This window comes from Sceloporus occidentalis, unplaced genomic scaffold (genome assembly GCF_023333645.1).
Source record: "Sceloporus occidentalis isolate IW3139 unplaced genomic scaffold, rSceOcc1.0.p SCAF_2, whole genome shotgun sequence".
Lineage (NCBI taxonomy): Eukaryota > Metazoa > Chordata > Lepidosauria > Squamata > Phrynosomatidae > Sceloporus > Sceloporus occidentalis.
This window is the reverse complement of record NW_028316982.1, coordinates 2,224,595-2,237,117: the sequence shown is the minus strand read 5'-3', so window position 1 is coordinate 2,237,117 and position 12,523 is coordinate 2,224,595. Positions and strand designations below refer to the sequence as shown.

Genomic DNA, 12,523 nt, shown 5'->3' with positions numbered 1-12,523 from the left:
TTAGTAATTGTTCCAAGTTCATTATGTTTTCTGCTAGTATTATGGTGTCATCTGCATACCTTAGACTGTTGATATTCCTTCCTCCTATTTTCACTCCTGCTTCTTCTGTGTTCAAGCCTGCTTTTCGTATTTTTCACTACTATTATGTGGAGCAAAATAGGCTGACCCTGCTTCATCCCAGACACTGACCTCACCCACACCTCCACAAGTTTGTGAACCTTGCTGCAGCATCTGCCACACCTTATTCATCACAGGAAATTAATAGACTGATTTGGATTCATTATTATTGGGTGTCACCCTCTTTATACTGTCCTCTTCAATTCACTGGGCTGGGGAAAACCTCACACTACAATTTTTCACATTTTAAACAGGTGTTTCCCTCCTTCCCTCCCTTTCTTGTTATCCTCCCCTTTCCCCAGCCTTGCAGCAATCTGAAAAACTAATGTGTGCAGGGATTTTCCAATAAGGATGGAGGTTGCACCATATAGCTGGATTTACTTTAATTGAGGTTATCCTCCTAGTTTGTTAGAGCTGTTCCAAAATCAAGGTGAAATGAGGGGACTGTTCCTTCACACCTACTTAAGGAGATGGGATAGTAATAGTAACAACAACAAAAACAACAACAACATTTATTTATAATGCCCTTTCCACCAAAGAGTGGAACATCAAACATATAAAATCCAAAATTGGATGGTAAAACACAACACTATACAATGCTAAAATACTAAAATAATATGCTAATATACAAAAATAAACTCCTTTATAAGGAGGATAAGAAACATTTAATCTAGCCTACTTGCTTCTTACCAGAATGTGGATGTAAAGTAGAAAATATGCCCTGGCACCACAATGACTGCGAGGAATGGAAGACACTAACTAAGCCAAAGACATAGCCCTCCAGAGAGTCTTTGCAAGTTTTGCAAATCAATTAAGCCTTGCAAATTGTATCACGCTGGTTCTCTCCTCGCTGAATTGGAAGTTTGTACATCGCCCTTTCCTCTTGCCTGGAACTAGGTTTCCACAAAACTGAAGAGTTTTCTCCCTCATCTCCTGCCTGGAGATGACCCATGAAAACTGGAGACTCAGGCCCTGAGATCTGGCAGCCCTAGTCTGGGTCTCCTTTCCTAGGAAGACTAGAATGGCTCCTTCTTTGCCCTCTTTGCAGCAGCAGATGTAGACCTTTGTGTTCCAAGAGGCTTTGGGAAATGGATTGTTTTCCAGGAAAAAGGGAGTTGAGAATTTTGTAGTACTTTTATTCTTTGCTTCAAACTACTGTTTTGAAAGGGTTTAATTTTATTCTTAGTTTAAAACTGTTTGAATCACAACTTCAGCAAATTTTTAACCAACTCATATGTGTTTTCATTGTAATGCTCCCTACTTTGTAATCCTCCTTGAGTCTCAGTTTGGGGAAAAGGTGAGCTATAAAATCATAGAATCATAGAGTTGGAAGAGACCGCAAGGGCCATCCAGTCCAACCTCCCCTTTTGCCATGCAGGAACTCTCAATCAAAGCCCTCCCTGTGACAGATGGCCATCCAGCCTGTGTTTAAAGACCTCCAAAGAAGGAGACTCCATCACACTCCAAGGCAGTGTCTTCAACTGTCAAACAACTCTTACTGTCAGAAAGTTCTTCCTAATGTTGAGGTGGAATCTCTTTTCCTGGAGCTTGCATCCATTGCTCCAGATCCTTTTCTCTGGAGCAGCAGAAAACAAGCTTGCTTCCTGCTCAATATGACATCTCTTCAAGTATTTAAACATAGCTATCATAACACCTCTTAAACTTCTCTTCTCCAGGCTAAACTTCCCCAGATCCCTAAGTCCTTCCTCATAGGGCTTCATGGTTTCCAGACCTTTCACCAATTTGGTCGCCCTTCTTTGGACACATTCCAGTTTATCAGCATCCTTTTTAAATTGTGGTGCCCAGAACTGGACACAGTATTCCAGGTGAGGCCTGACCAAAGCAGAATAGAGTGGCACTATGACTTCCCTTGGTCTAGTTTAGGCATCTAAAGAAAAAGTTGCAGGTGAGGTGCCCAAGGGAATATGAACACAGCCAATATCATCATTCTAGGGGTGAACAGTTTTCAATGCCTCACTCTTTGCAATAGAGATGTGACAATCATTCATTCCAGTTTGCTAAATGTAAGGATCCCTTTAAATTTGTATTTATGAGCTGAGAAATTTGCCACCTGCTTGGGCCAGGTGTGAGAATCTTCAAACAGTTCATTTGCAAAGGGCCCCCAAATGCACCAGGCAAAGTAGATTATAGAAACCCACTGGGAAACCCTGGGCAAGTCATGCCCTCACAGCGTCAGAGGAAGGCAATGGCAAACCCTCTCTGAACAAACGAACAAACCTTGCTGAGAAAACCCTGCGACAGGTTTCCCTTAGGGCAGTGATGGCGAACCTATGGCACACGTGCCAGAGGTGGCACTCAGAGCCCTCTCTGTGGGTATACATGCTGTTGCCCTAGCACAGAGTTTGCCAGAGTTTCTTACTAGAAAGCCAGAGGGACGTGGCACTTTGCAATAAATAAATGGAGTCCGTGTTGCAGTTTGGGCACTCGGTCTGCAAAAGGTTCTCCATCACTGCCTTAGGGTCACCATGAGTCAGAAATGACTTGAGGGCACACACCAAAAACAAAGCTAGACAAAGTCAATTGCAAACCTGCTGTTCAACTGCTCAACTTTGTACTGAAGCAATAAAACAATAAAGTCATCCAGACTGCCAAAATCCACAATACAATGACACAAATTCTGAAAATTAATTTTGCTTCACGTCCTGAAATGTACTTACTTAATGTGCTACATATGATAGAAGGAAAAATCAATCCAAAACAGAGGAAAAAATTATTATATATATAATAATATCCGCTCACATTGTATATACAAGACATTGGAAAAAATCAAATCTCCCCTTCAGTGGAAGATTGGCTCTACAAACTATTTGACATGTTAAGTCTGGAGAGACTAACAATGAAGTTAAAAGATGATAAATGTTATAATTTAGAAGATGAATGGAAAGAATATTTAAGAAACTAAGCAGGCTGGAAATACAATAAAGACAGATAGAGAGAAAACAATGTATTACAATGGGAATATATATATATATATGAGCAAAATGTTAAAATTCCCTTTAAAAAAGAAAAGAAAAAAGTATCTGACATTAACAAAGTACTTAAACAGGAAGAGGAAGTTAAGTATGGGTTTATGTTATGTTTTTGGTTTGGAAATACGTATTTAGATGTTATATTATCTAATGCTGTTAAGTGATTTTGTTTAGTCTTGATGTGTTATATTTGTTATGTTTGTGGAAATGTTATGTATTTTAATAAAATATTAATATTTAAAAAAACCAGTGCACTGCTGTACTGGCTGAAACCTGTGAATACTTTTGAAGGGTGTTTGACCCCATGCAGCATTGCAACAACACATTTTGTAGCCACAGATACAGGGTGCATCCACATTGCAGAAATAATGCAATTTAACACCACTTTAATTGCTGTGGCTCCATCCTATGGGATCCTGGAATTAGTTTTTTGGGGCACCTGCACTCTTTGGCGGAGAAGGCTAAAGACTTAGTTAAAAAAAAGCTACAAATCGCAGGGGGAGCTACAGCATAAAGTGGTGTCAAAAAGAGCATTATTTCTACAGTGCAGATGAGAGAGAATGTTAGCAAGAACTTGGATCTCTAGAAGACGTTTCAGAGGCGATTGAATTCTTGGCCTCTCTTACCACTTACATCTTTTAGCTGTGATCTTTTTATACTGCTCCATAAAATGGTTCCCACAGAACTTTATATAGAAAATATCAGTGTACTATATTCAATCCAATAAAACACCCCATGATAGACAGTGCCCTTTAAAGAATCCCCAGTACCTGATAGATTCTACCCTTGAGGATTGTCCCTTGCAAGTAGGGAAGGTAAGTACCAAGTGAACCCTTTTGAACCAGTGTCTCTTGCATTTTGTTTTCCTCCCACTCACTGAAGATTATCACACATCAGACGGGATCGCTCCCCCGTCCTTCTCCCGTCCATGACAGCGATTGCGCGAAAGCCTTTTAACTACCATTAATGCAAAATGCAAAGACTGTTTAATAGCTTTTAAACAATCTTTTAACACTGTACTTCCCCAGTCCCCATTTCTGGCATTGTCACGTTCAGAAAACACACAGCCCTATCTGTCAGGCACAACTGGCCCACAGGTCTTCTTTCAAACCAAAAAGGCAGATCCAAGACTCATAGGGGCTTCTTCTTGCTCCCTGGAAGGGGTGTCATAGGTGTGGCGCCATGCCATGATGATGCCCTTTTTGAGCACTGAGCTGGAGGTGCATCATCATGACATGCGCTGTGTAGACCACCGCGCACCACAATGATGCCCTGCTGGCAATGGTAGGGCTTCAAGCGTGTGGACGCTCAGCCCTCGCCCTGCCCAAGGCTGGCACTTTTCGTCAGTCTCTACAGGGCCACAGTCAAAAGGACCGCTTTGATTGAAGTAAAGAGAATCACAGCAGACACGTCCATGACTTCTTTGCCAGGTCTATGGTCACAACGCATTCAGACACTTTTATAGTAAATAATAGGATCCCTCCCCTTGGGACCGTGTACCTATAGGATTGGTTTAGCCCCAAGCGTCCCGCATTTTGTCCATGTCCGTGACGCAAGGCTCAACCGTCCAGGAGTCCAGCATTTGGCATAAACCGTGTGAATGCCCTACTTTCTCAACAGCTTCAGACATAACAACCTCGAAGTAGCATATCCAATCCATTTCACACCCTTTTCCCAAACTCAGGTCACCGTGACATTATATATTTATAATTACCAACACCTAACTATCTAGATAATTACAGCTAAACCTTATATATTTATACGCCAGCACAATCTTAAACAATATTATATTCTAAACTCCCTCCTCTTATCCAAGCCTCTGGCCACAGTCATAACTGGAACATCCCACGCATGGCAAGGCTTCCATTCTGACTTCCAAGAAGCAGCTAGTGCCTTTAATAACACATTAATCCTTTCAGTATATGACTTGGGTTAAAACCAGTGGCTTTAATGTGAAGTTGAAGGCTTTCATGGCCAGCATTCATAGTTTTTTGTGGGGTTTTGGGGCTCTGTGGCCATGTTCTAAAAGAGTTTATTCCTGACATTTCACCAGCATTTGTGGCTGGCATCTTCAGAGATGCTGGTGAAACGTCAGAAACCAAACCTTCTAGAACATGGCCACATAGCCCCAAAAAACCCCAAAACTATGGCTGCCAGCCATGAATGCCTTTGACTTCACAAAATTTATTATATATTATATATATATATATATTATTCTTTTAAAATTTTCTTTAAAAGCACCAAATTTTACCATATTTTCACTTTAACCACATGAAACTATAGACATGTAAATACATTGAGGCTGTGCATAAGATATCATAATTTAAATATTTAATTTTAATTTCACCACTTGTTTTAAGTCACAACTATTCCCAGTAGATTCAGTGATAAACAGGAATTATAATTTACAGGTAACATTAGTACAAAAAAGACGAGTAAGGATTCTGTATGGGGTGGTATAAGAGGAGGTCAATGGGGCAGTGATATCATGAGTTCCCACACTGGCTGATGCCAGTCTTGTGATGCCACTGATCGGCACTCATGTTCCGCACATGACATACCAGAACTTGAGCTAAACAAGGTTAAAATACATTTTAAAAGCTTACTTGTTGCTAAGATCCAAAGCTCTCCTTTGCGACAGTGCAGTGGCTGTCTGCATGGGCATCCTGCTGAGAGTCATGAGTCACTCCTTCTGAGATCAGAAGGAGGGACCCACCCAGTGGGTGACCACTGCTGGGTGCCTCGTTCTGAACTAGAATCTTAGAGTTAGAACTTGGAAGAGATCCCAGGGCCATCCACTCCAGCCCAATTCTGCCATGCAGGAATACGCAGTAAAAGCACTCCCTAAGACAGATGGCTAACCAGCCAATGCTTTAAAACATCCAAAGAAAGAGACTCCACTACTCTCAAAGGGAGTGTGTTCCACTGGAATCGCTTTTCCTGTACATTGCATCCATTGCTCTGGGTCCTGTTCTCTGGAGCAACAGAAAATAAGCTTGCTCCATCCTCAAAATGACACCCCTTCAAATACTTAATTAGGGCTAGTTTATCACCTTTAAACTTTCTCTTCTCCAGGCTAAATATGCCCAGCTCCCTAAGTCGCAGCCTGAGAAGCAAGTGACCTATGGCAATGGCAGACATACCAGGTGGCCAGGGACGTAGCCAAGGGGGGGTTCTTGGGGTCCGAACCCCCCCCCCCTTCCATTAGAAAAATGAATGGTGTGTGCTGCTGTGCCGCCACACTCAAGCCCCATTATAATGGTGGCACTTAGTCTGGACCCCCCCCCCTTCCTAAAATCCTAGCTATGTCCCTGAGGTGGCCCAGCGGGGACACCTTTCCAGATGAACACTATGCTATGGAAATGGCAGGCAGGTAACAAGAGGAAAACAGTGCACCTGTGGGTCCAAGATACTCCAGGCTTCCCCTGGATTATCCTGGCCAACGCAGACAGGGCCACAGTTCCATCTATAACAATACAAAACCCTAAGCCCACTCTTCAATAACTTTTGGTTTTAAAAGCTGGCCTGGATGGAAAGACAGCAGGGAAGAGGCCATTCCCTAGGAAGGAAGCTCTTGCAAGGGAAAAGAAAGAACTTTGAGCTATTTAGTTTGCTTTGTAACAAGGAGGGGCAGATGGATCCTTAAGCTTTTAATTGCTTTGGCTTTTTGGTTTGCTGTGCAATTGTTCAATGAAAACACAATAAGTATGGCCATTAAACAATTCATAAGCTACTTTCAATTCCACATTACCAGGCTATATATAAGTAATAAAAATAATCCAACTTTACAAGAGACAGTAAATAAAGCCAGCTATGTGGGTAATTATTTCTCTGTTATAAAGTGATGCAAAGTTCCCTCCACTAAGCGTCGAACACAGCTGAAAGACGTACCTTCAGGAGACAATCTGCGGAAAATCCGAACCCAGTCCACCACAGGCTTCCAATGAGAGGCAACGGGAAAGGTCCAGGAGGGAACCTTTTATGCCTCCGCAGCAATTTCACATAGGACTGAATCAGAAGACCCACCAGCAGAGCAAGTAAAAGTATCCAAATCCACATCATTCTCCTGCCCTTCCTTCCTTCCTTCCTTCCTTCCTTCCTTCCTTCCTTCCTCTCCCTTTGGATCTTCCCAGTATCCTTGGCTGGATTAAACCCAATGTCCTTTTTCTCTCCTCCAAGGCATGGGGTTGCCTTTTATATACTCCAGAATAAAAATGTAAACAACAACACTTCTTGCACCACCTCCAATTATGCATTGCAATGTGTCCTTCCTCGCCTTAGTGAAGAGGTTGCAATTATCCAAAGCATTAAATCCTGAATGTGTCACCTGAATCGCTGAAGGAAGAGTGACTGACCCATCAGCAATGCTCTCACTGCTTCCATGGGCAGAGAGATGTGCCATGGCTATCTCAAGACCATGTCTACAAAACCCTACAGTTTGCAATATGGCAACTCCTTCCTTGCACAGCCCAGGATGGCCCCAGCATCAGCAAGTAAAAATATTTCTATGCCATCAGACTCTCAGAACCTGACAGGGCTGGGCTTTTAACACTGTGCAGAGGTTTGTATGTAGCCTTTTAGTAAGTTTTAATGTTTTAAATATTTAAGGTTTTTTTAATCTTTATATATTGTTTAATCATTTTTAAACAGCTTTTATATTGATACCTTTAGAATCATAGAGTTGGAAGAGACCACATTGGCCATCCAGTCCAACCCCATTCTGCCATGCAGGAACTCAAAAGTATTTTGTACAGTTTTATTCTGTATTGGTTTTAAGGTTCTTGTTAGCTGCCTTGAGTTTTGTTGTTGAGAGAAAGGTGGTCTATTAATATAATAATAATAATAATAATAATAATAATAATAATAATAATAATATAAAAGGAAGATCCAGCATAGTGTAGTGGTTTGGGAGTTGGATTAGGACTAAGGTTAAAATCCCAGCTCAGCCATGTAAACCCACTGGGCAAGTCACACTCTTTCAGCCTCGAAGGCTGGCAATGGCAAACTGTATCTGAAGAAACCTGCCACGAAAACTCCATGATCAGGTCACCTTAGGGTCACCATAAGTCAGAAACAACTTGAAAGCACACAACAGCAACAACAACAATAAAAGAAAACCTTTCAGAAAACACACTAGGGAGCAAAATCGCAATGGAGACCCATCACGAATACCACCACCACCAACCTTCTCTTTCATGGGCTGTTGCAGCAACAGTGCCAACAAGCCACTTACATAGATACACAGGGAGCTAAAGCTCTGGTATCAGTGGGTCAGGAGTACAGATCATTGTGGTGTTCATCCTCACAGCCAAGAATGAATGATTGTTAACTGCCTTCAACTCTGCCTTGACTCATGGCAACCCTGCGGGTGAGACATCTCTAAGACCTGTTTTTCTCAGGTCCTAGGCTCAGGGCTGTGTCCTCTCTGATTGAGTCCATCCATCTGGCATGAGGTCTTCTTCTCTTTCTACTGCCTTCTTCCTTTCCTACCACCATTGTTTTTGCTAAGAATTCAGCCCTTCTCCTGGTGTGGCCAAAGTACGACAGCCTCAGTTTAGTCATCCTGGCTTCGGGGAAGACTCCAGGCTTGATCTGTTCTAGAACCAATTTGCACTATATAATTAGCCCTCTTCTCCAGAACCACATCTCAAATGAGTGGATTTTCTCTCTATCGGCTTTCTTTGCTGTCCACCTCTCACATCCACACATGATGATAAGGAATAAGATGACTGGAACGATCCTCACTTTGGTGTTCAGAGTTATATCTTTGCACTTTAGGATCTTGCCCAGTTCTTTCATAGCTGCCCTTTCCAGTCCTAGTTTTCTTCTGATTTTTTGAGCTGCCATCAGTATTCTAATCAATATCTCATCCAAGGTACAGGAACTCTGACTATTTCAATTTTTGTGTTGTCTAGAATGAATTCTTGTAGATCTACCAAGGTATTTATTTTTGTTTTCTTGATGTTCAGCATTAAGCCTCCCTTGTCTCTTTCCTCCTTGACCTTCTTCAGTAATTGCTCCAGGTCTTTCTTGGTTTCTCCTGGTACTATTGTGTCATCTGCATATTTTAGGTTATTAATAGTCCTTCCTTCACTCTTTACTCCTCCTAGGTCTGAGTCTAAGCCTGCTCTGCATATGATATTTTCTGCAAACAGGTTGAATAAATAGGGTGATAGTATCCAGCCTTGCCTGACCTCTTTGCCGATTAGGAACCATTTTGTTTCTCCATATTCAGTTCTGGTGGCAGCCTCTTGTTCTGAGTACAGGTTATGCATTGGGACAATCAAGTGTACTGGCAATTCCATTCCTCTAAGAGCAAGCCAAAGCTTTTTGTGACCTATGCAGTCAAAGATTTTGCTGCAGTCAATAAAATATTTGCAGCTTTATTTATTTATTTTTAATTCTCTGGTTCGCTCCCTTATCCATTGTATGTTTGCAATGTGATCCCTAGTGGCTGTTCCTTTCCTGAATCCAGCTTGCACCTTTGGGGTTTCTTGCTCCATATATGACAGGAGTCTTGGCTACAAAATTTTGAACATGACTTTGCTTGCATGGAAAATTAGTGCAATGGTTACTGCAATCTTTTATGTTTCTTTCTTTCTTTTTCTTTCTTTTTCTTTGTATATGGGAATGTATTAATCACTTCCAGTCTGTGGGCCAATGCTTTGTTTTCCATATTTGATGGCACACCTGAGGCCACTTAGAATTTCTGTGGAAAGGATATGGGGTTTATTTGCCAAGAAAACGTGTTTTCTACATACCCATAAACAGCGGAGGGCTTTTTGCACAGAAAAACCATATGCATTTCTCCATGCCAAACAAGTCTGAGAAATGTGAGAGATTTCACTGCCAATGTGTTCTTCACAACAGTGTTTCTTGAATGTCAAGAAACTCTCCCTTTTGCTGGGCTGTGAAGACTATCAAGTACTGTTCCACCGCTGTAATGGGACACACATCCTGGCAAACACTGAGCCCTGCCTTACACATGATAACCATGGTGACTTCTACTCCAGGGAGATCCAGGATGCAAGGACACACTTCCCGAGAGTTATCATCACCATCGTCATCCTACCTTTTTTCTAGTTTGGGACTTAAGAAAGATAACAGCTAAAAAAAATCATATCATACAAAAGTCAAAAATAAAACTAAATTAAAATTAAAATTCAAAGCAGTTAAAATTATGGGATGGAATCCTGTATCGTACTGTTATGTAACTTCACATATAGCTGGGTAGCAAAGGAGTTAAGAAACTCCATTAGTGATTTGCAAAGATGTGTAGCCAGATGCCAGCAAGAGTATTCTGATGTGCATCACACTCCATAGTCAGTGTCCCAAGGCACAACGGGACCAATACACAATGGGTCTGATGCACATCAGTCCCATTGTGCACCTGTCCCAATGCACATCAGTTACTTTGCTGGCTTCCCTACACAGTAACGTAACAGTAGCCCCTTACTGGTATAGACATTACTAGGTATGGACATTTCTGCAGATGTAAGTCCACTTACAAAGATGTAAGCCCCCAGCAGGCCATGATCAATAGGGGAAAAAAGAATTTTTAAAAAATAAGACATTAGGAATGGGAATATACAAAAACTGATTGCGGAACAGTTTAGTTTCCCTGGGTGCTCCATCCTGGACCTTGAACAACAACAACAAAACCTACAAAAGAAGCTTGGAAAGAGAAACAAATTCCACAAACTCCAATCCATCAACAGTAGATTGAAGAGAGACAATCTCTCTTGAGCTATTTATGGACCTGAACTATTTATGGCTTTATAACTCATAACCAGGATTTTGAATTGTGCCCAGAAACCGACTGGCAGCTATTGCAATAAGGCATCCCTTAAAATGGATTTCCCAGAGGGCCCTTTCTGCAACCGCTCCCAGCCTGTGGAACGGCCGGCCGGCCGGCCAAGATCCGTCAAAGCACCAACTTTGACAGCTTCAAGAAAGCTATCAAGATGGATCTCTTCCAGCAGGCCTTTCCAGAATAAACTACTCAGCCACGTTGTGATTAACCCCCCCCCCCCAATATATTATGATTCTGCCACTTTTATTGGTTTTAATTGTTACGTAATTTTAAATTCTATATTGTTTAATTGTCTTTTAAGGGGGGGATATTTTTGTTTTGTTTTTTGTTTGTTTGTTTTATTTATATACCGCTATTCCAAAGATCATAGCGGTGAACAGCAAGTAAGCTAATTAGCAAGTAAGCTAATTTGCCCCCAACAGTCTGGGTACTCATTTTAGCGACCTCCTCGGAAGGATGCAAGCCTGAGTCGAGCTTGGGCCCTTTTGCTGGTCTTGAACTCGCAACCTTGTGGTTTTGAGTGAATGGCTGCAGGACAGGCATTTAACCACTGCGCCACCAGGGCTCCATATATTTTGTATATATGGATGTATTTTAACTCTTGTAAGCCACTTTGATTGTTTTTAACAAAGAGCGGGATAGAAATTAAAGATTTATTTGTTTGTTTATTTATTATCTACCCTTGAGCCGCATACTGACACAGCAAGAACTGGTCTTGATCACAAATTACAAACTGAATGAATCAGAGGTCACATAATAATAAAGCACCCAAATATTTTCTTTGATACAAGGAGTACTTTGGTACTCCCTGAGCAAAAGAGCAATTTGATAAAGAGGGAAAGAGAGGGACTGGGAAGGGCAGAGAGTGAAACCACAGCTACATGCAGACAGCAAGAATCTGGTAAACTGTTGGAGGGCACAGGATTTGGTAAGCAGAGATGAGATCCCAGTCCCATCAAGAGGGATGTGAGTTGCACATAGAGTTACCAAGTCAGGACTATCTCTGGGCCAAAACCTGAGGCCTAGCGATGTCACAGGAATTGGGCTCTGATGGTGTCATTAATAATGAATCCTTAAGCAACAACCACAGTTGCACACAGTAGGTGTTACCCATGCTGTTTTATATAAATTTTGGAAGCAATGATAACCCTTGGATGACCCCTGGCCAGACTCCAAGCCTGTCCTCCATTACTGGCAAAGCGAGAGGACATGTGCACCTCCCCTGAGGGGAGAAGCCCCATTTACATCTTAGAAGGTCTGGGAAGTCGCATGAAGGGATTATCTTGAGTCAGAAGGAATGAAATGTTTGCCTTCTCTGAAGCTATCACCCCCTCCTCAAGTCTGTTGTCCGAACAACTTAAGTCAGTGATATTATCAGATCCAGACATCCAGGTGAAAGAAAGCAATTAAACGCCTTTGTTTCAATCACCAAAACTCTCTGCCCTCAGGCGAGATTTCGCCCTTAAAAGGTCCCAACTTTGGCTGCTCAGGGCGCCATCCCAAAGGTCTACTTACTCCACGTCAGTCAGACCTCTGATCTGGTAGCCGGCATTTCTGCTCAAACCCAGGTTGCGGAGCAGACTTGTCTCACTGTCCCACATCC

General features: G+C 42.0%; 1 protein-coding gene across 3 annotated transcripts in view; it reads right to left on the bottom strand.

The window, feature by feature from the left end:
• Positions 1–12,523, bottom strand: part of LOC149317864 (cytochrome P450 2J4-like) — a 67,051-nt gene that overhangs the window by 28,876 nt on the left and 25,652 nt on the right. The window contains exon 1 of one of the 3 annotated variants that reach the window (XM_089508581.1): positions 6,999–7,169. The exons of the other annotated variants lie outside the window; for them this stretch is intronic. Within the exon in view, the coding sequence (XP_089364707.1) occupies positions 6,999–7,169 (171 nt within the window). Of the gene's footprint in view, positions 1–6,998; positions 7,170–12,523 lie in introns of those variants that run through there. 3 annotated transcript variants of the gene reach the window in all.